The sequence below is a fragment of the Passer montanus genome, unplaced genomic scaffold, assembly GCF_014805655.1.
Source record: "Passer montanus isolate IOZ18808 unplaced genomic scaffold, ASM1480565v1 scaffold89, whole genome shotgun sequence".
In the NCBI taxonomy this organism is placed as follows: Eukaryota; Metazoa; Chordata; class Aves; order Passeriformes; family Passeridae; genus Passer; species Passer montanus.
Genome location: NW_024374256.1, coordinates 1,474,108 through 1,500,965, shown reverse-complemented (window position 1 = coordinate 1,500,965; position 26,858 = coordinate 1,474,108). Strand labels below are relative to the sequence as shown.

General features: G+C 55.3%; 4 protein-coding genes across 10 annotated transcripts; 2 read left to right on the top strand and 2 right to left on the bottom strand.

Moving 5' to 3' along the window:
- The first annotated feature begins 204 nt into the window (after positions 1-204).
- On the top strand, positions 205-12,281 carry UBXN11 (UBX domain protein 11). Its single transcript, XM_039733574.1, has 12 exons — positions 205-358; positions 2,412-2,749; positions 3,414-3,468; positions 4,291-4,367; positions 4,724-4,829; positions 6,061-6,278; positions 6,555-6,632; positions 7,408-7,528; positions 8,546-8,634; positions 8,848-8,915; positions 9,629-9,769; positions 10,378-12,281. The coding sequence occupies exons 1-12, from the start codon at positions 205-207 to the stop codon at positions 10,538-10,540; spliced, it is 1,608 nt and encodes a 535-aa protein (XP_039589508.1). The 3' UTR covers positions 10,541-12,281.
- On the bottom strand, positions 11,939-13,759 carry SH3BGRL3 (SH3 domain binding glutamate rich protein like 3). The gene is given in 5 exon segments (XM_039733477.1): positions 11,939-12,286; positions 12,365-12,892; positions 13,150-13,317; positions 13,568-13,644; positions 13,647-13,759. Coding segments are annotated over 4 exon segments (414 nt in total). The 5' UTR covers positions 13,750-13,759; the 3' UTR covers positions 11,939-12,286; positions 12,365-12,826.
- CEP85 (centrosomal protein 85) lies at positions 13,179-26,220 on the bottom strand. Of its 7 annotated transcripts, none has more exons than XM_039733472.1 (15): positions 26,189-26,213; positions 25,087-25,158; positions 24,416-24,550; positions 21,765-22,447; positions 20,984-21,117; positions 20,076-20,193; positions 19,607-19,792; positions 19,121-19,273; positions 18,876-19,030; positions 18,539-18,659; positions 18,074-18,124; positions 17,883-17,990; positions 17,143-17,371; positions 16,689-16,866; positions 13,179-13,317 (listed from the first exon to the last, which is right to left on the bottom strand). In XM_039733472.1, the coding sequence occupies exons 2-14, from the start codon at positions 25,139-25,141 to the stop codon at positions 16,703-16,705; spliced, it is 2,292 nt and encodes a 763-aa protein (XP_039589406.1). In that variant the 5' UTR covers positions 25,142-25,158; positions 26,189-26,213; the 3' UTR covers positions 13,179-13,317; positions 16,689-16,702. The 7 variants fall into 7 exon arrangements, 6 of the variants coding, with proteins under 6 accessions (XP_039589406.1, XP_039589405.1, XP_039589404.1 ...); XR_005630360.1 differs by lacking the exon at positions 13,179-13,317 and adding an exon at positions 15,454-16,044 and having other exon boundaries at positions 16,173-16,866; positions 26,189-26,212; XM_039733471.1 differs by lacking the exon at positions 13,179-13,317 and adding an exon at positions 15,454-16,044.
- Positions 13,727-15,481, top strand: LOC120513786 (calcium-binding protein P-like). The gene is made up of 3 exons (XM_039733476.1): positions 13,727-13,955; positions 14,324-14,501; positions 14,639-15,481. The coding sequence occupies exons 1-3, from the start codon at positions 13,727-13,729 to the stop codon at positions 15,462-15,464; spliced, it is 1,233 nt and encodes a 410-aa protein (XP_039589410.1). The 3' UTR covers positions 15,465-15,481.
- Positions 26,221-26,858: the final 638 nt, after the last annotated feature.

Below are 26,858 nucleotides of genomic sequence, written 5' to 3'. Positions count from 1 at the left end.
CATGGAAGAGCCTGCACCCCCCAAAGCACGGCACAAACCCCTCGGTGAGACCGCAGCGCTTAAAGCCCAAGAAGAAACCCAAAAGGGGAGGTTTTGAGCCGCAAGCAGAGGCGGCCGGGCCGGGCAGGGCCGGGCTCGCTCCTTACCAGGCACAGGGCGAGCAGGGCGAGCAGGGCGAGCAGGCGGGCGCGCTGCAGGGGCGGCATGGCCGGGCTCTGCCGCTTCCCCTCCGCCCCCGGCTTTAAGGGCGGCCGTGGCACCGCGCACCAATCGCGCCTCCTTCCCCAAAAGCCGCAGCCCGGGGAGGGCACAGCCGCTGCCTGCGCCGGGGGGAAAAGGGGGCCCGGCGTGGCCTGGGGTCTGCGGGCTCGGGAGATGCTCCTCTGCACCCCCCGGCAGGGACCGGGGACGGAATAGCGACATTTTCAGTTCGATATTAGATATACATATATAGATATACATCCAATATACCCACGTATATATAGATATATGTGGGTATATTAGATAGATGTTGATGTATATTAGATATAGGTAGATATATGTTAGATAGAGGTTGATATATTTTAGATATTGATGTATTTTAGATAGTTGATAGATATAGGTTGATATATTAGATAGATGTTGATGTATATTAGATATAGGTAGATATATGTTAGATAGAGGTTGATATATTTTAGATATTGATATATTTTAGATAGTTGTTGATAGATATAGGTTGATATATTAGATAGATGTTGATATATTTTAGATAGATGTTGATATATATTAGGTATAGGTAGATATATATTAGATATAGGTTGATAGATAGATGTTGCTATGTATTAGATATAGGTAGATATATATTAGATAGAGGTTGATATATTTTAGATAGATATTGATATATATTAGATATAGGTTGATATATATTAGATATATGTTGATATATATTAGATAGAGGTAGATATATTTTAGATATTGAAATATTTTAGATATATGTTCATATATATTAGATATAGGTTGATATATTAGATATATGTTGATATATACAAGATATAGGTAGATATATATTAGAGGTTGATATATTTTAGATAGATGTTGATATATATTAGATAGATGATATATATTAGATAGATGTTGATATAGATTAGATATATATAGATATATAGATAGATAGATAGATATAGATATATAGATATTTCCAGTTCTCCTGGAGTCACTGAATAGAGCTTAAAGACTAAGTGGAAAATGAGATGAAAGGATGTAAAGGGATGAGCACAGGACACAAACAAGGCTGGGAGCAGTGGAGAAGCAGGTAAAAAGGACTGCAGTGGGGGTTTTGGAAGTAGGTAAAAGAACAGCACATCCCCAAAGGAAAAGTTCAAGGAAAGGCTGAGACTCCTCAGGCTCTGCTTCTCCCTGGGGCCTCTCTGTGCTCACCAAGGACTAGGAGGGACTGAGACCCTGCCTGGACCACGGGAGGGTTGGCAAACTGCAGCCCAGGCTGGCAGGAGCAAACCTTCCCTCCAGGTGGAGCTGGAGCCAAGGCATCCCTTGGGATTTCAGCCACAGATCCTGAATAAAGGGGGATAAATGGGGATAAAGGGGGAAATGCTTCCTTTGGCCCCCCAGCTCCATCCGCTCTGCAGATCTCTGAGCTCCCTCACCCTGCAGCACAGGAAACAAAAGCCATCTGGTTATTTGAATATAAAAAAAAAATATAAAATGTTTTATTTGAATAGGGTTTGAAGTGAACAAAGGGACTGGAACGAGCTGAGAGCGCACACCTGCAGTCTGGTGCTGCTCCCCGCCAGCTTCCGCCCGGAAAATAAAAACATTCTGCAGAAAAACTCACCCGATTTAGCTCGGGTTTGCTCTTGGGGCAAGCAGAAATTAAAAGGCTCTTGAGCAAAACCAACATCCCTGGCAGGGCCCAAGGCCGGGCTGGACAGGGCTGGGGTAGCGGGAGGTGACCGTGCCATGACAGGGCTGCGATGGGACCAGCGCTGGGGTCCCTGGAGCCCAAACCCCTCCGTGACCCCCATCAAAGGGGGTAAAACTGGGGGATAACCGGCTTGTCCCGCTCACCGACACCGGGAGAGCAGCACCGGGACAGCCGGGACAGGGCATGGCGGCAGCACAGGGCACCGGGGGGGAAACAGAGCGCGGGAAGCAGGTGGGGGGACCGGGAGGAGGCTCAGGGCAGGCCGCGGGGTGCGCGGAGCGGGGCTGAGAGAAAAACGGGACCGGCCCCGGTGTCCCGGGACAGCGCGCGCGGGGCAGGCTGGGAATTGTAGTTCTCGACCCCACCTCGCCCGCCACGTGACCAGCGCCGGGCCAATCGCAGCGGGCCCCGCGTCGCCGTGGCAACCGGCCGTAAACAAGATGGCGGCGGGGGGTGAGTTTGCGGGCGAGGCCTGGCCGTGCCCCGGGAGCCTCTGCAGGGCATCCCCGGCTCTGCTCCGGGCACAGCACTGCGAAGGAGCGCGGAGGGGAAAGCCCTGAGGGCTCCGGGCGTTCGGGGCCCGCGGCTGTCGGTGGCACCCCCGGGCAGAGCCGCTCCCGGGGCTCCCCCCTGGCACACACAGCCCGGAGCCAAGCGGTTTCCACGCCGAAAGTCCTCCCTGCTGTGGCAGAGCAGCAACGCTGCTCACAGGTGTTTGTGCTTTCAGGTGCAGCTCACGCTGACGTGGAGCTCGTGTCCTCCCTGGCAGAAAAAATCTCTCTGTTGGAGCAAAAAGTAGAGGAGCAAGCACGAGAAATCCAGCTGAAGGTAAAAGTCAGCCTCTTGCTGAGCCTGCTGTGTCCCCTGCCACAGGAGTTCCACCTCCCAGACCTTGTGTGGGCTCAGTTCATCTGTGGCCTGCTGTTAATTACCCAAATGAGCCCTTTACAAAGCAAGAGAGCACTGGGATCAGGCCTTGGGGTGGCAGAGGGGACAGTCCCTGCTGGAATTCCTCACAGCACTGACTCTCAGCACCCTAGCACTAAGATCAGCAGCTCTTCTGCTTCAGAATTTATTTTTTCCCTCCTGTGGTGGCTGTTTTCTGAAACAGCAGCTGCTCACACAGCAGAGTCCTCCTGGATCAGCCCTTTGCATCACTGACTAGAACAAATACCCTCTAAAGTCTTAGAACAAATGCCCTTTAAAATCTTACCATAAATACCCTTTAAAATCTTAGAATAAACACTTTTTTTTGTTTGGTTTGGTTTTTTTTAAGAAGTGGCTGCAGAGATGCTGGTTTAGCTTCTAGATCAGACCCAGAGGTCTGAGCAGGAGCACCCGGGGCAGAGGGAGCACTGGGAGCTTCTCCTGGAGCTCTGTGTTTATCCCAGCCCTCCCTGAGTGCCACGAAGGTGTTTGTGAGGTGGTGCAGCCCTGGCTGGTGTGCCAGCTGTGCCAGGAGCTGACCCGGGCCATTGCTCTGCCCCTGAAGGACAGCAGGATTGCTGAGCTGGAGGAGAAGATAAGCACTCTTCAGGAAGGAGAAGGTAAAACTTGTTCTACCTTTGGCACCTGTGGGAGAGCTGCAGAGCAGGGGCAGGGCAGCAGAGAGGCCTGGGACAGCTGGATCCTGGAATCCTGGAATCCTGGAAGTCTGGAATCCTGGAAGCCTGGAATCCTGGAAGCTCCAGAATCCAGGAGCCTCCTTGGTGAGGGGTGGCAGCCACACAGAGGGGCCTTTCCCCAGGGCAGAGCTGCACTTTGTGGCTGCTCCTCTGCTGCAAAACATCATTTCCTGACCTGTTCCTGTGGGTTTCTGAGTTTCCATGGGTGTGAGGCCGAGCACAGGCAGCTGAGGGTGGCCAGAAGAGCAGCAAGCACTGCAGAGCCCAAAGAGCAGGAAAGCAGCTCCTCAGGGCTGGGAGAAACCCCAAACCCACTTGGAGCCTCCAGAGGACTCCAGCCTGACCCTGAGTGGGTCACTGGAGGGGCTTTGCCCTGCTCAGCTCCCTGGATCCAGCAGGGCTGAGCTGAGTTCTCCATTTCCCAGCTCTGAGCACAAAGGTGGCTGTGAACCCTCAGCTCCTGCTGCCATCCAGCCAGGATCCCAGCTGCAGGGGACACTGCTCCTCCTGCCTCCTCAGGGCCATTCGTTTCCACTCTGGGGTTGCCAGCAGCACCCCTCACATCAGCTCCCAGGGCACAGAACTCCCCGGGGTTGTTCACAGCTGCCTTTTATCCTGTCAGCACCATTGTCAAACAGTGCAGGGGGAGCTGGCACGTCCAGCCCCGTGTCCCACGGGGCTCCTGTGGCACAGGACATGCACGGCTCTTCCCTGGGGACAGGAACAGCAGCTTTTCTCTTACAGATGCTTCTGAGCCACGTGCCTCAGCAGAGCTGGAAGCGAGGTGCCTTCAGCTGCAGAGGCAGGTCTGGGAGATGGAGGTGAGGCTGCCCTGCTTGCCCTGAGCCTCCCTTTGCTCTGGGGTCACTGCAGCCCCACTCTGGCCCTTCCCAAGCTGCCCTTTGCTCCTCACAGCCCTTCAGCTCTGAGAAGAAGGAGCAGGAGAAGGTTTTAAACACACAAACACCTCCTGCCAGCTTCATCCTGATTTCCAGGGCTGCAGCTCCTGCGGCCTCGGGAGGTTCCTCTGGCTCCACAAATCTTTCCTGCTCCCTTTCCCTGCTGTCACTGCCCTGCCCAAGCAGCCCCAAAAAATCCTGCTCCACCTCCCTCCCTGCCTCTCTGACCCCCCTCGGGCTCCCTTTCCCTCTGTGAGGCTCTGGCTCTGCTCCTGCAGCGGTTCCTGGGTGATTACGGTCTGGTTTGGGTTGGAGAGGCACGGGAGGACATGGAATCTGTCCGGGATGAAGAGGAGCTGCCAGCAGGGAGCCTCTGCAGGCCGGGTAAAGCACAGCACGGCTGGAGCTGCCAGCCCAGGCCAGGGAGAGCAGATCAGCACCAAAACACCAGGGTTTGGGTCTTGAGAATTGGGGTCCTGGGCCGAGATCTTCACAGCAATCCCTCCCAGGGACACAGACACAACCGAACAGGAGCTCAGCAGGTTTAATTTTATATTCTTTAATTTTATATTCTTTAATTTTATATTCTTTAATTTTATATTTCTGTGGTTTGTGCACCCTTCTGGGGAAGGGGAGAGAACCTGATGGCTCAGCCCCTCAGGAGGAGAGCTCAGAGCAGCTGTTTCCTGCAGAATTCACAAACCCTGCACGTTTGAGGCTTGACTGCTCTAATGGCATTGACACAGGGTGGGTGGAAAACGGTATCAGGTGCTTTGTGTACACAGGAGCTGTAGTAAGTTACACACAGAGCCTGGCTCCAGCAGGGAGTATTGTTTGCCTTTCCTCCCAGCCACCAGGTGAGGGTTTAATTGGGACCTGCCTCTGCTGCCTGGGGCCCCAGCAGCTTTGGCAGTGCCTCCTTAGGGAGGGTAACAGAGGGAAAAAAAGAAAATTATTGGGACTGCAGAGCCAATGCTGCTTCCTAACCACCTTGGAAATATTATAGAGCTTCCCTTAGATGCAGGAGGGGAGAGACAGAGGGAGATCAGCAGAAACACTTTTGGTTTCAGCTCACTGACCCTTTTTTTCACATCATCCTTTAGCAACTCATAAAAAAAGCAGAACAACCAAGGACTTCAACTCAACTAAGACCTTTCCTCTCATTTCCTCTTCTGACTTCTTTCCTCTGCCTCATCACAGCCCTTGCGCTGCTTCACCCCCACAGCCCCAGACAAACATCCTGGCAGAGCCCTGCCCTGCTGCAGGCACCTCCTCAGGGGTGATCCACTGCCCCAGTCTGATCCAGCTGCTCCTGCACAGGGACAGCACAGCCCTCCTGAGAGGATCAGCGAGCCTGGGAGCCCAGCGTGGGCTGCAGGAGCTGCTCTGAGCTGCAGCCCCAGCGCTGCATCCCTGCCCTGCCCTTGTGGTTCAGCACACACCCCGGGCACCTGGCAGGGCTGTGCCACAGCAAAAGGCTGCAGCACCTTCTGCAAACGCGTGAAAGGCAAGGCACAGGCAGCCCAGCAGCGTCAGGGCTCAAGCACACCTCAAACTCAAACAGATAAATGTCCTGCCACCGCCCCTGCCCCTAACCCTGCTCCCTCTGCCGCAGGTGAGGCCGTGGTTTGCAAACAGCAGATTGATTTTGATTTAATCCTGGAGAACATCAAGGATTTGAACTCGCTGGTGGGAGAGGGCGTTTCTCAGATCGAGCACACGGCCCGGGGGGCTCGTTTGAGGAGAGCAGAGCCCCTCCCTGTGACCCTGTACCAGAATGGGATCACCGTGGGACACGGAGCCTTCCGGCCCTACCAGCACCCAGCCACGCAGGTATGGAGGGGGCTGAGAGGAGCCAGAGCCCTCCTGGAGCCCTCACTGAGCCCCAGCAGAGGGGATGGGGCTTCTGAGCTCATCTCAGTCCAGCTGCACCCCCACAGTGCCTTTAGAGCCCTGCACGTCCTGTGCAGTGATCTCCAGAGATGGAGATCCTGTGTCTTTGCTGCAGACCTTTCTGCACGGCCACAGCACCACAAACAGGAGCTGCCCAGCAGAAAGGTCAGCCCAGAGCTCAGCAGCAAGCGACCAGGAGCTCTGCTGTTGTTTCAGCAATGCCTGCAGGACATCATGGATGGTTATTTCCCCTCGGAGCTGCAGCCTCGCTACCCCGACGGCGTCCCCTTGCAGGCAGGTGCCACACACAGCTCCTGGGCACCGTGCATTCTGCTGGGTGGGGCCCAGGGAAGGGCAGGCTGAGGTTTGTGGTGCTGTGCAGGTGTGGCTGGGCCCAGGGGAGGCACGCAGGGCACCTGCAGCAGCCGTTACAGGAAACGTCTCAGCACCAAGGTTCACTGTGCCTCAGTGAAGCTGCCCTGGAGCAAGGCTTCTGAGAGCACAGCAGGCTCTGTAGGAGAAGCAGCACACGCAGGAAATGAAGAGCTGTGTCACAAAAAGGAGGGGGAAAAAAGTTCTCAAGTAGTTCCCCTGGAAACTTGTAACGTGAGAGTGAGCAAGTACCTTTAGAGAGGATGTCGTGAGTTTATTTTGCCACAGTTTAAATGGATTTGGCCACCTGAGGTTCTCTTGGGCCCCAGTTTTTGATTTCTCAGAAATGGCAAAGAGCCAAAGCCACATTTGCAGGCAGAGAGCCTCAGAGGACTCAAATCTAGGTCTTGGAGTGCACCTGCAATGTCAGCAGGCACAAGCAGAGGCTGGACTTTCCCTGTGCCACGGAGAAACCAGGGCACAACTGCCTGAGCAGGACAAGGTCAGGCCAGCTGGAGCAAACTGGGAGCTGTGGGGGTTAGGAAGTCACATGGAAGGGGGATTGTGCAAAACTCTGGGGGCTGAGGTTCCTCAGAACCTGTGCATCCTTGCTTTCGTTTGGGGTTTCCAACTGCTGTGGTTTGCTGGGCTCGGCTGCAGCAAGAGGAGCTTGAGCAACAGTCAGATTTGCTTACAGGTCACTGACAGGAGGGACGTGGTGTTTCAGAAGCCAGACCTTCCCGGGAGCTTTCCTGGCCCTGGCCAGGTGGTGGGCACTTCAGAATCCAGCAGAGTGCAGGAGACCTCCGAGATCCCAGGTAAAATCTTAAACCTGCCTCGAAAATGCTGCTCCTTCTTGAGGAGGAGGATTCTTAAACCTTACCAGGGCAGTGCAGGTGGTAGAGGGGGAATGTGAGGGTCTCAATGTGAGGCTGGGGGCCAGCAGCACACACAGCATCCTCTCAGCATTAATCCTGCTGAAGAATGAGATGTGCCAAGTAATAAAATAATAGAAATTCAGCAGGTTTCCAAACACATATCTGCCCTGTGCCTTTCTGAAAGGCCAAGCTTGCTTCCAGCTCCACCACATCAAAGGATGCTGAGGTAACCCTGCAGGCCTGGGTTGCAAACCCTGCTCCTTTCAACCAGCTCATTCCAAAAATGTAGATACCGGCAAGGCAAATTTACCGTAACTGCACCCAATATGGGACAGTTTCTCTTCAGACTTTCACAACAGAACAGGGGACATCAAAGGCCACAGATTCCTCATTTTGCTTCGAGACACTCGCAGTCTGTGTAAGCAATATCTGACAGGGCTGGGAAGTCAAACAGAGACAGAAATCAGTGGGTCTGTGGCTGCATCACTAAATAACCCACCACACTTATCCCTCGTGAGAAGCAGCTGCCTGCTTCCGTTCCACTGTGCTCAGTCACCTCAGGGCTAAAGCTAAATATCCCCTTTATCCGAGCAGCAAAACAAAGAATTGTCCAAGCAGAAAGGAATGGACTCCTACAAATCCAGCCTCACAAGGTGAAAAATGTCCCAGTCTGTAAAAATGGTGATGTTGCCAGTTCTTCACAGCAGAGCTGCCCGCTGTGCAACCCAGCTGTGCACTGCACAGCTCTCACTGCTGATGCTGACAATCAAACATTTCCTGGGGCACAAAGTGGGACAACTTCAAGGCAGGAACCCGAGAGCTGCTCAGGGCCTCGCTGGGCTGCGAGAGCTCTCCCTGCTGGTGCTGCTCTCTGTTTTCACCAAATCTGCCTTTTCTGCGGGCAGAACGCTTGTCACAAAGCTGACACACGGACACGTCTCCCCTCTGCCCTGCCAGGTGCCAAAGCCCCCTGGGAGCAGGCTGCCAAGGAGCTTTCCCAGCCCCTGAAGCGCAGAGGGAGCGCGGGCAGTGCCCGAGGCACACAGGTATGAGAGGGCTCCCCTGGCACCCCAGGAGGAGAGCAAGGGTGGTGCTGTGCACTCAGCTCCCTGCACAGCACCCCCAGCCCCTCCCTGGGCCTCTCTCAGCTCCATGGCACCTCCCAGAGAGGCTGCACCAGAGCACACCTGGCCCTTGCCTCGTGGCTGTGCCAGCTCTGGCTGCTCTCCACTCACCTGACCCACCTGCTTTGCTGGCAGGGCTCTGATGGGCAGCAGGGCAGCAAGGAAATCCTGCTGGAAGCACCTGGGCTGGCTGCCCTGGAGAGGTACAGGCACAGCCCCCCACCCCCTGCCCTGTCAGGATCTCCTCTTCCTCCTGTTTCATCACTGCAGGTTTAGTTCAGTTGAGGAATGGACTTTCCCCTTTTAGACCTTAGAAACAGACAAAAGGCCAAGTTTGGTCCTTTGGGAAAACCACTGAATTTTTCATGGCAAACATGTCATATTTTACATCTCTAACAAAAAGCTTCTGTTGTTGAAAATGTCACTTGTTAATGTGAAATTTTTCCCGACAGCAAGCCAAGGCCTAAGAGTTTGTCACCATTGAAGGAGCTTTTTGCAGTCATGTTAAATGGAGAACCCCTCCAGGAAACTGGTGGTGGGAGGCCTCACTAGCAGCACTTTTCCACTCAGTCTTCTGGCAAACCAAGCACCAAATAGCTAATGAAAAAAAAAAACCCAAAAAAAAAAAAAAAAAACCAACCAAGCAGATTATTTTTAATCAAAGTAGGGCGAAGCACTTACCAGACAGCCCTGGTTTAAAATGAAAAAGCTAAAAAAGGCCCATAACCCTCTTGAAGGCACCTTCAGGCTGGGAGAGCACAGCAGCAGTTTGGGCAGTGGGCAGCTCTGGGTGCCCGTGCTCAGACACGGCCTCGTTCACATTCCCAAACACAAACCTCCTCTGCCCTGCTCCGGTCCCGGGGGCTCTGCCTGCTGAGTGGAGCTCATCCTGGGCTGACAGGGTTCTCTGGGCCAGGGTGAAGCCAGCTGAGGAGGCTGCAGCCCCCGGGTTCTGCACGCTGCGCGTCAGGTCCGAGAGCGGCGAGCAGACGTACGAGCTGAGGATGCTGCTCACGGCCACCATCGGGGACCTGCGCCAGCACCTGGCCCACATCAGGTACCCAGCCCGCCCTGCCCTCCCTGCCTGCCTCTGCAGGGCCCCAGAAAAGGCTTCCTGAGCTCCTGGAGCTTCAGACATCAGCCTGAGCTGGGCACAGCCCTGTGATCTCTCCAAGCAGCAGATCCTGAGAAGCTCAGAGCATTTCATACCCACTTTGCCACACAGCACAGAGATAAACTTCTGTCCTCCCCAAATTGCCCTCAGAGCCAGGCCCATCGCTGCCTTTGCCTCCTTGCAGCACTCACCCAGCTGGTGCCAGCCTTCCCAAGGTTGCAGCCTTGGCTTGGCTCAGCCAGCTGTGTCCCAAAGCACCCAACGCTGCACAAGGGCTCCCTCAGCCTCTTGGGGACAGCTCCAGATGGCTCAGGGCCCTCTTTGCTGTCCCCTCTTGCCACTCCTGCTGCAGGCCTGGCCTAGTTGAGCCCGGGATGAGCTCAGTGCTGGTGGGATGCATGAGCCTCCTCTCCTTCCTCCCCTGTGCAGCTGTGCCTGCCTGGCTGCACTTTGGGCTGGAAGCTCTTTTTTCTGCTCTTGCATAACCACAGCTGGATCAGTCAAAACCTCGGGGAATCCCACGAGTAGGAGATTGTGCTGTTCTTTCCTAGGGGTGGAAACTCGGACTATGAGATCATCAGCACCTTTCCCCAGCGGGTGTACACAGACAGCTCCAGGAGCCTGCAGGAGTGCGGGCTGGTCCCCAGGGCCTCCCTGCTGCTGCGCAGGAGAGACCCCTCCCAGCAGCAGGGCAGGGGGCTGCAGCCAGCCTAGGAGCTGCTCACCCCAGCTCTGCACGGGGAGGGAGCTGCCTCTCACCTTACCCGTGGGGAAAAGGGAGAGGTTTTCTTTCCAGATTCGGTTTCAGTGTGGCTGGATGGAGAAGAGCTGCGAGCAGCCCCTCCCTTTGGCAGAGGAGCCAGCCCAGTCCTGCTGCCTCGCACTGGCTGCTGCTCCCCAGCACAGGGGCTCTTCCACCAGCCCACCCGGGCTCCAGGCCTGGCTCCCCATCTCTGTGCAGGTGCCACAGGCTGCCCGTGCCCAGGGGAGCCTGCCAGCCTCACCCCAGCACTGGGCAGTTGTTAGCTGTGCTCAGGGCTGGAGCAGCAGGATGGACACACAGCCAGGGGCACTTTGCTCCCTACAGACCTCACCTGCACTGGCAGCAGGGCACACACAGGCTCAGGTCTGTGCTGGAGCTAACCCTGAAGGCCCTGAGCCATCGCAGCGCTGGGGCTGAGCCAGGCTCGGCTCGGCTCGGCCGGGAGATCCTGCTGCTGCCTTTCCTGTACGTGCACAGCTCCTTCCCTTGGACAGCCCCCAGCTGCAGCGGGGCCCCGGCTCCAGCCTGCCTGGAGGTACCCGCCCTCCTCCTCCTCCTCCTGCTGCTGGATGCTGCAACAGGACACCGTGTCACTGGAGAGCAGCAGAACCCCTCTCTGCCCAGCCCTGAACAAAGCATCTTCCTGCCTGGCCCGTGGGCTGGGGCTGCACTTTTCCCTTTCCCTTTCCCCAGCACATTCTTCCCATTCCAGCTGTGACAAGCTCTCACTTGACTCCCAGCTGACAACACTCCCACTCAGGCAGGGCCTTCTGGCAGGTTCCCTCTTCACAGAGCCAGCCCTCATTAAAGGCTCCCAATAAAACCCTTCATTCCAGCTGCACTTTCCACTTCCTTCAGCTTCCAAAGGCTGTGGAAGCCCAGAGCTCTTCCCAGAGCCCTCTGCCCAGAGCTGCACGACTCAAACTCTGTGAGCAGCGACTCAACCCACCCAGCTCTCCCTCAGCTTCCTCCTTTTTCCACCTGTAGCAGATTCAGGAGCAGCAGTTTCCCCTGCCCCTCTGCATCCTGGTCCAGGCAATCCTTGTGCCAAAGGTTTGTTTTCCACTGCCACGTCTGGCTGAGGCTGTCCCTGCCCCGGGCTGCCTCTGTGACCACGCAGAGGAGAGGAATGCTCTGGTGCCTGTCCCTGCTGTGCCCTAGGACATTCAGACACGTCCTGGGAGCCTTTGATTAGCAGCAGCAATCTAAGGTGTTAAGATCTTTGTGTCAGCCTGCAGCAGCAGGTACAACCCACTCAGCTGGAAATGACTCACAATCCTTAGGTAGGGTGATGTTTAACCTGTAGCCAAAATAAAACTGAATTTAAAAGAAATGCAAGAGTAGCGCTGTGAAAGGTACAGTAACATTTAATAGCATCTCAGAAGACAACACTGGTTATAAACTTGCTTTTTGGCAGGAAAAACAAAATGCACTTGGTCCAGGATTGCAAAAAAAAAGCCAACACAAAGAGGAAAGATGGGACAGCTGGAGCATCAGCTGTTCTGGGGCAGCCCTGAGCCATTAATGCTCCCCAGGGAGCCTGGTCAGGGTGGAGAGTGGCCAGAGCAGCAGATCCCACTGCCAGCCCCACCCATTCCCCAGGCAGCCTTCGCCCCCAGCTCCACCGAGGTGGGCACTCACACCCAAATTCTGTGCAGTATTTTTGCATTAAATTAAGACAAAAAAAAAAAACCACCCTAACCCTTTACTTAGTTGCCATAATGAGGGGAGTGTGCAGTATTTTTGCATTAAATTAAGACAAAAAAAAAAAAAACACCCTAACCCTTTACTTAGTTGCCATAATGGGGGGGGAAGACAAAAAAAAAAAAGGAAGTGAGGCAGCAGAATTTACAATTTCCACAGCAACTGGGAGAAGTGGGAAGCACCGTGCAGCCCTAAGCCCTGCCCTGGCGAGGCAGAGGAGGGGGCTGAGGGCCAGGATGGCCTCGCACGGCCCCGGAGGCTTTGCTGTTTACAGAGGCACTGGAAGCTGCCGTGAGCCAGGCCCAGCTCTGCTCACAGGCCAAGCAGCGAGCGTCAACTTTCTTTGGATCCCTCTGAGATGACACCGGGGGGAGGCAGGAGGGAGTCGGAGGCAGCTGCAAGGAGGAGTTTTGGTCGTGGGTTTTTCCCCGTGCTGGGATACAGGTGGTGGTGCCAGCCTGGAGGTGAAGGTGGTCGGAGATGAGGGCGCTCAGGAATGCAGGTAGAGTCCAGGATGGGAGGGGAAGCGGGGCTCAGGCCAACTTCAGGAACTCCTGCAGGGTGTTTTGCTCCACAGCTTCCACGAAGAGCTCGTAATCCTGCAGGGAAACGCCACACTGCTCACGAGGCAGTCTGGTTCACAGCCCTGGCACCAGCTGGGTGACAGGACAGAGCGGGCACAGCCCCGCTGCCACCCAAAGCCCCCCGCCCGGGTCCCCTTTTTCTGTGAATCCTGGCAGCACCCGGTCCCTGCACCTCACAAGAAACAACTTAAAAGGCATCCTGAAGATGTGCAGCAAAGCCAAGGGCAGGACACCCCCCAGCACCCGCCCCCGGCGTGCAGCAGGGGCCTCACCCCGCAGTACTGGTCCCCGTTGACGATCTGGGGTGGGATGGCTTTGGGGTTGCCCGCCTTGGCCCTCATCTCCTCCCGCAGAGCGTTGTCCTGGGAGATGTCCACCAGCTCGTACTTGATGTTCTTCCCGTCGAGGATTCGGGTTACCTCGCTCTGCTGGGATTTGATCTGGAAGCCGGGTGGGAAAGGCGGGTTACGGGGAGATGGAGAGGAGCCCCAGGGGCGGGCACAGCGCCGGGTGCCAGCCGGGCTCGGCGGTGACACAGAACAGCGGCGTGGGGACAGATAGGGACGAGCAGGGGAGAGGGGACACCGAGGATGGGGCGGGGGGGCTCGGCTGCCGCACGGACCAGAGGCGCCCACCCCCGGGGAGAGCGGCCCGGAGCCGGCGGCCCTGCCCGGTGCTGCCGGTGCTCACCTCCCGGGAGCCGGTCACCGAGGTGCTGTAGACCTTGAGGGTGCTCATGGTGCGATCGCGGCCGCTCCCAGCGCTGGCCCGGCCGAGGCAGGCAGGCGGGGATGGAGGCGGGGAGGAGCGGCAGCCCCGCCGCCGCCCGGCATGTGACTGCGGCGGCCAATGGCGCCCGCGGCACCGGGCATGCGGCCTCGGCGGGGCCGGCCCCGGGACGCCGCCCCGGCGGCACCGGGAGCACCGGGGAGACACCGGCACCGCCCCGGCGGCACCGGCAGTACCGACACGGGGGAGCACCGGCACCGGGGAACCACTGACACCGCCCCGGCAGCACCGGGGAGCCACCGGCACCGGCCCGGCGGCACCGGGAGCGCCGGTACTGTCTGCCACCGGGGAGCCACCGACACCGCCCCGGTGGAACCGGGAGCGCCGGTACTGCTGCCACCGGGCACCGGGGAGCACCGGCACGGCCCCGGCGGCACCGGGAGCACCGGGGAAGCCATCGAAACTGCCCCGGGAGCACCGGCACCGGGGAACCACTGACACCGCCCCGGCGGCACCGCGGAGACACCGGCACCGGGCCGGCGGCACCGGGAGCGCCGGTACTGCTGCCACCGGGCACCGGGGAAGCCACCGACACCGCCCCGACGGCACCGGGAGCACCGGGGAGCCACTGACACCGCCCCGGGGAGCACCAGCACCAGCACCGGCGGCACCGGGAGCACCGGGCAGCCACTGACAGTGGCCCGGCGGCACCGGGAGCACCGGGGAAGCCACCGACACCGCCCCGGGAGCACCGGCACCGGGGAGCCACTGACACCGTCCCGGGGAGCACCAGCACCGGCCCGGTGGCACCGGGAGCACCGGTACTGCTGCCACCGGGCACTGGGGAGCCACTGACACTGCCCCAGTGGCACCGGGAGCACCGCCACCGGGGAGCCACTAGCCCCGCTCAGCAGCGGCCCGGGGGCACCGGGCAGTCACCGAGTACTGCTGCCACCGGGCACTGGGGAGCCACTGACACTGCCCCAGTGGCACCGGGAGCACCGCCACCGGGGAGCCACTAGCCCCGCTCGCACCGGGCAGCCAGCAGCAGCGGCCCGGGGGCACCGGGGAGCACCGGCACCGGGCAGTCACCGACACCGCTCCCAGCGGGCACCGGCACCGCTGGCACCGGGCACGGCAGCAGGAGGGGCTGGCACGAGTGGGTCAGAGCAGCTTTATTGGACATTCCAAACACCCGATACAAAGAAGCACTGAGACAGAGGCTGGTACAGAGACACCGAGCCCGGCGGGACCGGGCAGCACACGGGGGAAAGAACGGGGGACAGGGAGCAAACAGCAGCCTGGGGCCCTGGCCGGGGGGTGGCCGGGGTCTCTGGAGCCCAGCATTGCCCCTGCAGCCCAGGACTGCTCCTGCAGCAGCAGCACACGGATCAGCCTCTGGGCCAGCGGGGCTGAGCTGGGCAGGAGGATGAGGAGGGGACACAGGACGGGGCAGCCCAGCTGCTGGGCCAGAGCTGTCAGCCACAATAATCTCATCTCAGACTCGCCTCTGCAGGGGCAGAGGGCAAGCCTGTCCCCTCACAGCACCTGTGAACAGGATCTTGCACCCCCAAAGCAAAGGGGAGAAGGAGATGGTGCCCAAAGGCCCCGAGAAGCTGCAGGAGCCAGCAGAGCTCCCAGCAGTCAGGACAAACGGCTTCAAAAACAGCCCTGGAAATGTGTTCTGCTCAGCAGACAGCACCAGGGGACAGACACAGCCTGGAACAGAACAGCCAGGGAGAGCAGGACAGACAGACAGACACCGCTGCATGCTCCCTGTGTGGGACAAACCAACCAGTTCCTGGCCACCGTCCCCCAGGGTGGCCAAACACCGAGAACAAAACAGATTTGGTCTTAAAATTTTAACTCAAAGGAATAACAAAAGCATTTCTGCCAAACCCAGGGCTCACAGCCCCAAGGTGAACCAAGAGCAGCCAAACAACACAAGTGTCAGCAGGACTTTTCCCTGTCACAACTTGGTGTCTTGCTCTTAAATCACGGTGAAAAGCCAAGTTCCACCCTCAGACTCAGTAAAGCTGTCACTGGGGATAGGGAGGGTGGTGGTACAGTGACACTGATCCCTCAGGGATTCATTTAGAATCCCATTACTTGCAGAGGAGAAGAAAGGAGGGACAGGGCTGTGACAAGGCCCAAGTGGGCACTGCTGGCAGGCAGAGCTCCCTGTGCCACCCCCTGCACAGCAGGAGCAGTATGGCTTTCTCCCAGTGAAGCAGAGGTGTGTCCCCAGGGCCTCAGACACCTGGGGCTCCCCAGGACTGTTTGTGATGGCTCTAAAAGGCTGTGAGAGGGAAGAGCAGCCCCTCACCTGCCAGTGGATACATTAGGCATGGAGCAGAGTGGGGGCAGAGGGTTCTTCCAGCTCATTAAGGCACTTCAGCATCAATCCACTTCTCTGCAGTCTAAATCACTTCCCAGTGCTGTTTCAGGGGGACAAAAGGCTTTTAAGGCTTCTGGGGTAACAGTGCCCATGGGCAGCATTTCCAGTCTTTTAGTGTTCTTTATTCCTCAGCTCATGCTGGCTGCTGAAAGACACTGGTTGCATCACCTGAGGAGAGCAGGTCCTGCTCCATCAATCCAAGGCAGCAGCACCTCGATGGAAATGCCAGGAGTGGAGCTGGCACACCTGCCTGCCTGTGGAATCCAGACATCCCACAAACACTCTGCCAACCCTCTGGTCCCACAGGAGGGAGGGTTATCAGGAAGACCAGGGCATACATTTCCTTTTAGCCATCATTTTAACTGTCACACTTGCATGTTCAGCATTTGACAGGCCTGCAAGGCAAGGCAGAATTCATCTCCCAGCATCAGAGACCACAGCAGCTCCAGCAAACACAGCAGAAAACACATTCCACAAGATCAAAGCCACTGCAAAGCCTGACACTGAAGCCCTGAATATCCCAGTCAGCAGCTGAACACTCCTGGCAACAAACCCCCTGATTCCTCACAGATCAGATAAGTCACACATCCTGTACCCGAGCAGAGGGATGGTAAAGTGCTGAATAGGTTTAGGGTTGTAGGAGCACAAGACTCCTGAGTTTCAAGTCTTCATTCCCTGTCTTACTTTGGGAGTGCTCTTTACTGGGTGATGCAGTTGTCTCCCATGTCCTGAGCGTATCTGTCAGATATTGCAGTCCTCAAGTCCTCCACCTCTTTGTGAAGCTGTTTTACCTCCACCAGTTTCTTGGCCAGTCCATCAGGGCTCAGCAGGTCATCCTTCTCCTTCACAGGGTATTGCACAGCTGTGGGGGCAGAGAAGGGAGTCTCCTCACATGCAGTTCTCAGCAAGGATCACACACATTTGCAAATCAGCCAGAAAAACCAACTCACATTTGCAAAAGAGGTTCTACTTAACATTCAGTTATTACAACATGCACCTTTGAAGCAAGCCAAGCACAGAAAGAGTACCCAGAAGCCCAGAAAGAGCACTTTCCATGCTCTGTGTGAGTTATTTAACTCTGCCACAGCACAGCACAGAAGGGTTTGCTCTGCCATCGCTTGAAGGGAAATGTACTCACAGTGGATGCCCAGGAGCAGAGAGAGGTTGGGGTCCTTGCCCTGAGCCCTCTGGGTGACAATGCTGTAGACAGACTGCAGATCCTGCAGGCAGCTGGCCAGCTCCCCGTGCAGCTGCTGGGCCAGGCAGGCAGTGTCAGCAGGCAGGGGCTGGGCTGTCAGCTGCGCCTGCCGCAGCTGCTCCTGCAGCGTCAGGTTCTTCTCAATCAGCTCCTGGTTCTGCACGGACAGCTGGACACACGGACAGGGCACGTCAGTGGGCACCTGGGGCAGCGCTGCCACGCTGGATGCAGCTGCTCTGTGAGGGCAGAGCTGGTTTGTACCCAGCCCTCCAGGCCGTGGCCAGAGCAGCCAATGTCACTGCCACCCGTGAGCTGCACTGTCCTGCCGAGGCCAGAGCACTAGAAGCTTCCATGGGGTTGTGCACCCCAGCAGGGGCTGTCCTTGCCTGGAGGCTGCTGCTGGGAGGGAGCTCTGCCCAGCCCTTCAGCCGGGGCTGTGCTTGGCCTCCCATTCTGCTGCCCCCAGCTGGCAAGCTCGGCCTCCTCCATCCCATCCCCATGGAGCTCCCGAGGCACAGCCTGCTTCTCCTGCCTCCCAGCAGGGCACAGCTCCTTCCACAGCCCTGACAGGACAACTGACTGGCAGGAAAGACTGAGCTGCTGACTAAATTCAGGGCCTTGCTCAGAGACAATCCATTGTTTCATTCAGTCACACCCGGGCACTCCAAACACCCCCTGACCTCTTTCACAGCAGCCCGGAGCTGCTGCAGAGCATTTTCTCTTCTCATTGCCTCCTCTTTCAGAGCTTGGCTTGTCCCCTCTTCCTGGGCCACCTGTTCTTCCAAGTTCTGGAACAGACCACGGGAACACAGTAAGGGACTCATTTCACAGCATATTCTCAAGTTCAGGGTCCCTCCCCATCACCTCTCACCTTGACTTGCAAGGATAACTGCTCCATCTTCTTCTGCTTTTTGTCCACAATCTGGAATTAAAAGCAGAGGCATCAGAAGTGGCCACACAGATCCAGCAAAACCACCAGGAATTCTCCTTCAGTAGGACAGCATCTCCTCTCCTTCTCTTTCCTGTCCATTTACTGCTCTAATCACAAATGCTCTCAGGAGTGGACTTGGATAAAAGGCACCATTAGATTTACCAGCTAAAACCAGACATTGTATTCTTGTGGTTTTTCTCTCCCCTCTTCTGCATTCTGCAGCTTCTCCCCAGCATTACTGGAGAAGTGTGTGGTTATCCCATCAAGAACAGCCTTTGGAGCCCTGCAGTCTGGAATTCCAGGAACTGCTGCTTCAGTGCAATTGTCTTTGGAAGTCCCTGATTTCCTCTGAGTGCCTGGTGTGACTCAGTGGATCCCTGACTGGGACAGTCACACTTCCCTTACCTTCCTGAGGCAGTCACACTCCTTCTTCAGAGAGTCCTGTTCCATTTTCTGCCTCTCCCCATCCTGGGCAGGGGGTCCTCTCTCTGCATTCTTTGCATACTGCTGCAACTTGTCCTGCAAGCTGCAATTAGCAGAACCACGGGGAAAAAAAACAGTTTTAGTTACAATCTCTCCCTTATTTAAGGAGGGAAGCAATATGAGGAGTGAAACTAATTTAATATCAAATATCAGCATTGCCCTGTTTGCACCCCAGCCCACCACCTGCCAGGGCTGGGCATCACCCTCCTCGTGCAGCAACTCCTGCAGTGCCAAGATGAAGCTGATTCCTCATTCCTACCTGTGCACACTGGACAGAAGCTCCATCTCCTTGTGCTTTTGGGTTTCCAGCTGCAGCTCTTGCTCCCTGAAAGCAGCCTGGACATCTCCAAGCTCTGTTTCCAGTGCCAGCACTGTTTCCTGCAGGGCAGTAGTCTTCAATTCAGATTCCTTCAGCTGCAGCAAAAGGGGAGTAGATGTAACAATAGAAAAGTCACCTGAGCAAGTATGTGAAGAGCCAGCACTGCAGCTCAGAGGAGGTTTTACCTTCTGACTCTGTTTCTGGTGGTCCTCAAGGGTTGGCAGATCAGCCAGGTATCGTTCCAGGGTCTCAATTCTCTGCTGTCTCTCTCTGTTTTGTTCAGTTTCCTTCTGGCATTTCTTTTTAAGGTTATTAATGTGTTTGTCTCTTCCCTTTACCTGCAGGGACAGTTACAGACAAGTTTAGTTTATTTAATTTCTTACTTATTCTTCAGTCTTCTGTAAGCCCATTCCTTTAGCTTTTTGCACACCACACAATGCCAAAATACAAGATCCCCTTAACTCATTTCTGCTCTTTTAGCTAAAGACAGGCATTTTTTTGGTGAAAAGAGGAGGCACTGAAATGCTTCTAACTGCAGGAGGAAAGGCTTTTGCTTGTAAACCAGTCTACAAGAAGATGAGAAAACACCTGCACACCACAGAAAAGTTTCACCTCAGCATTACATTGACAAGAAAGCACGCCTTCCCATCTCTAGAGCAACAGGACCATACCCTTTCTTCCTGTTTCTTTAACTCCTCTGCATGTTTCTGCACTGTTTCCTTCAGGGACTCCCGGAGCAGCTTCACATCCACCTCTGCAGCAGCCAGCTTCCTCTGCAGCTCAATGTTCTCCTTGCTGAGGGACTCAGTCTTCTCTGTGAACTGTGCTCGCAGGAAGGTGTTCTCCCGCTGCAGCTCCTGCAGGCACACCCAGCCCCTCAGCCTGGGGGGTACAAACTGCCCCTCAATGTCCCAGGGCTGTGTCCTCATCCTCCCCAATCCCCAAACATCCCTCAGCCCACCTGGCAGTGCTGCATCACCAGCCCAGCTTCAACCCAGCCAAAGGAAAGCTCAGGGGGGACAGAGGTGATGCTAACTCCACACAAGGGATCATTTATGATTTGTCTCTGCACAGTCCTGCTCAGCAAACAGCTCAGCAGCATTGCATTCAGCACCTGGCTCTCCCTGGCACGTGCTGTACCTGCATCCTCAGCATGTAGACATCTCCATAGGAGGCTGGGCAGCCCAGCAGGGCACTGTGCACCTGCAGCTCGCTCTCCCGGACCTTCTGCTCCAGCTGGGAAATGTGCTGCCTCTGTCTGCAACAAAACAGGCAATCCACTGTTCTCAAACACAGAGAGCAGCAGCACAGCACAGACAGGGCCAGCAGGGCATGCTGCTGCACACAGTGACAAACAGAACTCTGCCACTCAGAGCTCACCTGCACAGAAATAAAGGTAAACACTTTGACCCTTTCTACAGTTCTTATTAACTTTTCTTCCCTTCCCTCCCTTCAAAAGTCTTCCCCCAGCCATGATTACAGATAAAACACACAAGCCTTGCATGTTTTGGAGGATCCAGCTAGACTCTGGAGCTTAGCAGTGAAATGAACAGACAACAGATGACTCAAAATAAGGAAGGAAAAGTGGTTACAGTCCAGATGTTGAAGGTACTTTTCATTAGGACTTACTTTTTCAAAAAGCTTGTGTACCACTAGCCTTAGAGAAATGTTGTTTGCCAGCCCAAAGTCACAAAACCCAAATTTAAAATAAAGGTCTCAAAGCGCTCCCAAAAAGTCTTTAAGCAAAAGAGGCAGTTATTTTGACATTCCAGACAATCATGACATGAACAGAAATCTTTATACCTTATAAAACACAGAAAACCATAACTAAAATTAATTTATTTGAGCTCTTCAGGATCATTGTCCTAATTCCATGAAGAAGAGAAGAGCTCAGGTTGTTCTCTAAGGTTCTTATATTGTTCTTTGCAACAAAACAAGATCAGCTGGGCAAAAGGGACTCTGAGAAACGAGCCCTCCTTTCAAAATTTTCCTTTCCAAATGGAAATGGACTGGAGTCTTTAAACCACATGGCAGTACCAAAGCCTCACCTGTCAATGAGGAGCTCTTTCTCCTTGAGCAGGTTTTCATTGGAGTTCAGGATATTGATCCACTGAGCTGGGTCAGGTGCAGGCAGGGATGGGGAATACAGTGAGGAATGGGGGCAGGTGCCTCCATTTTGTAACTGCAAGAGGAGACAAAACAAGGAGGGAGTGCTCTGTGCCCCACAGGGGTAATTGCAACACTGCTGCAGCTATTTTGCACGCTGTGTGCTCATCTGCATGCCAGGGCAGGGCTATTTCAGTCTCTGTTGATGTCCAAGAACAAGAAAGTTTGCCCAAGCACAACTGGAGATTAACAAATAATTTTAGATCACTGTGCTAGCTCGCTGGAAACAATTTGTCTCCATCAGGGTACAGCTGGTGGGAGGTAGTAAACAAACTCTTTCCACCTAACAAACTGCAGTTAGCTTCATGCATTTTTTCCAAAAAGTCTTTCTTGACCCTAGATACAGAACAAAGCCATTCTAGACACTGCTAAAACCTCTTGGCATGCTTTTTCTTCCCCGTTTCTATCAGACAGGGTATTCCAGCTCCTGAGCTGGCAGGTGGTGCAGCCCTGTAACACAATCCAGGGCTGCTCTGCACCCGCAGCGTGTCAAACGATACCTGTGACACCACAAGCTGGAAAAACAGACCATTAGGAGACTTCTGGTGCCACTCAGGGAGAAGCAGCAGACATTTTCCCCCTGGCTCCTCAGTCAGGGACAACAATTCCTGACTGCTCCAGAGACAGGCAAGGTTTCAAGCTCACACAGCCACAGCTGCCTACCTGCATCTGCTCCACCTGCAGCCGCACCTTGTCCAGCTGCTGCTTCCAGGCACTGAGCTCGCAGACTCCCTGGTGGGGGTGCAGGGTGCAGCCTTCCTGCACCCACGCTCGGCCTGGGGGAGCTGCCACAGGTTTGGAATAGAAGCTGCTGGCCTGGAGCCCCCCTGGCATCAGCCTGCTCCCACCAGGCCACGGCCCATCGGCTCCGTTGGTGCCCGGCGCCTGTTTGCTCTCTGGCAGCACCTTGAAATGGTCCTTGCTTGCCTCAGAGCTGAACTTCTGGCACCTGTGCAGAGGGTCAGCACACACGCTGTCCAGGAAGAGAGACTGGTTAAGGGTCTGCTCGATGGCAGGGGTGTCAAACTTCCAGGTGCCTTCTGTCCTGGTGGCAGGAGGCCAGGCGTGCTCGCAGCCGTTGTCCCTGTAGAGACGCAGGAGGTCCCTGGGGGGCACCTGAGAGGAGCTCCCGGCGTTCAGGTCCCCGTTCCTGGCCAGCCCCGGGCGGTCAGGGGCAGAGCCTGGCCCAGCAGGACGTGCAGAGCTCTGGGAACAGCCCTGGTCCCCTGCAGGGCACAGCTTGGAGGGCGAGGCACCCAGCGTGGAAGGCATGACGTGGGCTGTTGGAATGGTCACCTGGGTTTTGATGGGGTGGAATGAGGAACCGCTACTGGAGTTGCAAAAGTCTAGGGGAAGAAGAAGAGTAAGCATCCAATTACAGTGCTGAAAATACAATCCTCCACTGGGCTTTCCAAAATGAGCTTAAAACCAGTTCCTTTCCCACTGAACATGTCCTCCTAAGCAGCAGCAGCAGCATGACTCAGGCACACTTGTGTTCCCCCTCACTACAAGTTTCAGGAACCTGCTGACCTTTTCCTACCACTACAGGAATAGTCCAAGTTTAATCCCTATTTTTAATCCTTGTTTTTAAGCTACTCTAGTATAACCTTGAATCAATAATGTTACCTTTCTCTAGGTTTAGCAATCAAGTCCTTGATACTGAATAGAAAGGCTGAAACTTACTGATCTGAGCACTGAGCCTGCGATCCTGCTCTGCCCGTCCTGCAGTTCCAAAGCATGAGCAGAGCTACCAGGAGCCTGCCCTGAGCCCATGGTGAGCCTCCAGCATCGCTGACCCCAAGGATCTGACCTTCCAGCTCCTGCAGGACACCACGGCAAGAGCCTGTCCCAGAGCTGGAGCAATGGCTCTCACCTAGGGCCACAGGAAGTGAGACAGAGCTGCTGTCCTGCCAAACCTGGCTGCAGGGAACTCGGGGTTATTCTTAGCAGCTCTCAGATTTCAATACAGCAACAGCAAGAAAGGCAAACAGCAAAGTGCCTGTTCTCACTCCTTGTCCTGAGACGTTCTGTGTCGCAGGAATTCCAGGTTTCTCCCAGGAACACACGCTTGATTTCCTCGTGGCTTTGGCCAAAGGCCCATCCCCACGTGATGCTCCAACAAGTCACCCTCCCACCTGTTTGTACCCTCCAAGCACTGCTGCAACAATGAGTAAACACTGCAATTTGAACACAGCCCAAATCAGACTCTGCAAAGACCAAAACCACGCCACAGGAGAACTGTCACAATAAAAGCACTCGATTCTTTCACCACACATGAGCAGTGAGGGCAGAAAATCTCCCAGCCACTGCCTGGCTGTGCCTGGGCACTCCAGAGAACACCATGCTACTGGGCAGCTGCAAGCACATTCACCTTGGCAGAGGGAGGAGACAGCACCTTTCACAGCCCCTAAATTTATCCCCTGGTGTCACTGCCAGGAACCTGAGTTCCCTGAGCAGCACATCACGTGGGGGTGCTGCAATCAGCTCCTGGAGTGTGCTCGGGGTCCTCACAACAACATTTCTGGCTAATGTACTGAGCTCAGCGTGCCCCAGCAGCAGCCAGGGCCGCGGGTCACCCTCGGCTCTTACAGCACGGCTCGGACATCACCAGGGCCCAGAAGGGGCATTTCCCACAGGAAATCATCTCCAGCTGCCAAATGGTGTTTTATCATCCCGAGAGAGGCCTGGTGGAACACTTACACATGTGCTCGGGTAGTATTTCTAGCAGTACTTCCAACAGCCAGGCCTGCTAAAGCCTCCATTTCATTGGCACATTATTGAGATCTACAATCTTAGTAATCATTCCAAATCCCAATCTCATTGCAAAGGCTCCCTGGAACACAGGGCTGTGTGACGTGTTTTAAGGAACACCACAAAGTCCCTCATTACTGAAAAGACAATCAATAAAGATGAAAAAAAAAAAACCAAACAAACAGGTGGAAAGGATTGCTGAGACCAGAAATTTCAGAGTGTGCCTCAGCTGAAGGCCAGGCTGCAGAGTTCTCAGCTCTAACACTGCCAAACACAAAGGCACCTACAAATTATTTCCTTTAAAAAAAGATAAAATCACCCAACAGACTCGCTGATAAATCTCTCATTGATTTGATAAGAACCATTGATAAGAACCAGCAAGTCACCAAGGTGGCTTTCAGTCAGTTCAAAGCCCTGCAGCGAGACAATAACCAAGCTCAGAGGCACAGCCAGTGCCCTGGTCACTTGGTGACACTGCAGACAGCTGGGTTTGAGCCAGCTGTGCCAGGCTGTGCCGTGCCAGGCTGTGCTGTGCCAGGTTTCAGCAGCCCGTGGTGCCTCACCCTCAGTGCTGTCAGAGCAGGAGGTGCCGATGCCGCCGTCCCCGCTCTCGGCCACGCTGGGACAGCGGCTCAGGGACACCGTGGCTGCCTGCCACTCACTCTCCAGAAACCTGCTCTTCTGACACGTGCTGGGGCCTGCAGTGCAAAAACAGCGGTGTTTATGCTTTAATTAAGCCATATGTAACTACCCGTGGTTCCAAACCCCACCTGGCCCTTGCTTCGCTCCCTGTGCCCCTGTTAAAAAATGGCTTTGGCCAAAGGAAATGGCAGGAAGCACAGGGAAGTGAAATAACACCAACAGGAGACTGAAAAACAACCTTGGTAAGGAAGTCAGAGTGCAGAAGCTGTAAATTATATTCCCATTGATTAGCTTGGTCGTGTTACACACAGCTGGTGCTCTGACCCAAAAGAGCAGCAGCACAGCAAAGCTGGGCAAGTCAAAGAGGTATTTTTGCATTAACTCTAAAGAACTCCCCCAGATCCATCAGCTAGCAGCTTAAGGGAGAAATTCCTTACCAAATGACTGCTGAAAAAGCAGGCTAGGGTAGAAAATAAGACTTTTTTGAACAAAAAGCTTCTGGTAGAGAATCTTCTGAGGGCCACATGTCTCCTCAGAGAACGTGAAACAGGATCTGACAGGAGCAGGGCTTTGGAGAAAGGACTGTCCTTACCCAGTGGATTCCTCTGCAGGAGCCTCAGGTCTGGGTCTTTCTCATGAGCAGCCATCTCATCTATCTAGAAAACTGGATAAATGAATAAAAATCTTATTTTAAGTGAGTATAATCCATGCCCTGCTCCCACTAACCAAGCAAAGGGGGCACACACAGCACCTACTCATCAGAGTAACACAGCACTTAATATTTAATTAGCTTTTCCCTGCAGCAACACTTAAAAAAAATTTAAAAACCAAAAAACTTTAGTCTCTACAGAGACTAAACATTTCTCTTTAAAAGTCTTAACTCTCAACCAGATCATTTCTGCCCTCTGTAGAGGTCACTGAGCAACTACATGAGGAAAAAAGTCCTTCAAAAATCAGCCTTTCTGTGCCACGAATAGCAAATCTTTATCTGCCCAGAGTTTTGGGTTAATTTCTCTATTTCTATGAGTGCTTCAGACAGCGAATTTCCTGTCTCTGATAATGCAATTTACATCTACACACTGGAAATTCAAGGCCTCTACAAACCCACACTCAACCCTCACCCAGCAGCTGGTACAGATTTTTGCTAAACCGATTCAGAGAGAACATTAATTCCTCAAAAACATTCATACACACAGATGCCACAACGGAGCAGAAACACTTGGAACACAACACGACCACGAACCCGAAACAGCATTTCACTCAGCAAAGAAATGAGACACCTCTACATAAATGCAGTGCTTGTTATGGTTAATTTAGATGGGATTAATTTAGGCAGATACAATTTTAGGTGAATTTCTGATGCGATTAATTTAGGCAGATACAATTTTAGGTGAATTTCTGACGGGATGGAGGTCCCGGTCATTGAGGGTGGGGTGGGGCAGATCCTGAGGGTCTGAGGGCTCAGCCCCTGATCCGGAGCCGGCGGGGAGGGGGCGCCGGTCCGTGAGGGGGAGCGGGGCCCGGTCTCTGAGGGGGAGGCCACGAGGAGCGGAGAGACCGGTCCCTGACGGGCGGGAGGGTCCGGGCTGCGGCGCCGGCGGGGCTGCCGGTGCCCGGTGGCGGGGCCGGTGCCGTGTGGGTGCGGGTCGGGGCCGGTACCGGTGTCGGTGCCGGTTTCGGGCTCGGTCCCTCACCTGCCGCCGCCGCCGCGCCTCTCCCGCCACCCCCGCGCGCCGCGACCGTTACCTCCGCCGGCGGGGGCGTGGCAGCGCGCAGAGGGCGTGGCTTCATTGCATAGTAACCAATCAAACGCTCCGGCCACGCCCCTATAGTACCTCATTGGCTCGCCTGAGCGGTGTCCCCGCCCCCGCCACAGTTACCTCCGCCGGCGGGGGGCGTGGCAGCGCGCAGAGGGCGTGGCTTCATTGCATATTAACCAATCAAATAATCCGGTTATGCCCCTCGTAGTGTCTGATTGGCTCGCCTGAGCGGTGTCCCCGCCCCCGCCGCGGCGGGCTCTGGCGGGGGGAAGAGTGGCCGCGGGCGGCATCCGTAGGGCGGGCGCTGAGGGGGCTCTGCCTGGGGAAATGGGGGAGCGGGGGGCGACTCTTGATCGCCTCAGCCCCTGCCCGGGGAGCGGCAGGACAGGGGGAAACCGCCTCAGGCTGCAGCTGGGGAGCCCCCAGAGCCCCTGCCAGGAGAGGGGCAGGGCAAGAAACCGCCTCAGGCTGCACCTGGGGAGTTCCCCTCAGAACAAGAGGAGCCCCCCTCAGGCTGCACCTGGAGAGTTCCCCTCAGAACAGAGGAGCCCCCCTCAGGCTGCACCAGGGGAAGGCGAGGTTGGAATCCAGGAGGGATTTCCCC

Coding starts and splice junctions, on each gene's coding strand:
- UBXN11 (XM_039733574.1), top strand. CDS start 205: ATGGCCGGGCTCTGCCGCTTCCCCTCCGCCCCCGGCTTTAAGGGCGGC. Junction 6,633..7,407: donor CCGACGGCGTCCCCTTGCAG/GCAGGTGCCACA, acceptor ATTTGCTTACAG/GTCACTGACAGGAGGGACGT. Junction 9,770..10,377: donor CAGCACCTGGCCCACATCAG/GTACCCAGCCCG, acceptor GTTCTTTCCTAG/GGGTGGAAACTCGGACTATG.
- LOC120513786 (XM_039733476.1), top strand. CDS start 13,727: ATGGCGCCCGCGGCACCGGGCATGCGGCCTCGGCGGGGCCGGCCCCGG. Junction 13,956..14,323: donor CGGTACTGTCTGCCACCGGG/GAGCCACCGACA, acceptor CGGCACCGGGAG/CACCGGGGAAGCCACCGACA. Junction 14,502..14,638: donor GAGCACCGCCACCGGGGAGC/CACTAGCCCCGC, acceptor AGCCCCGCTCGC/ACCGGGCAGCCAGCAGCAGC.
- CEP85 (XM_039733472.1), bottom strand. CDS start 25,141: ATGGCTGCTCATGAGAAAGACCCAGACCTGAGGCTCCTGCAGAGGAAT. Junction 19,031..19,120: donor ACCAGAAACAGAGTCAGAAG/GTAAAACCTCCT, acceptor CTTTTGCTGCAG/CTGAAGGAATCTGAATTGAA. Junction 17,372..17,882: donor TCCGGGCTGCTGTGAAAGAG/GTCAGGGGGTGT, acceptor CCGTGTGTCCAG/CTGTCCGTGCAGAACCAGGA.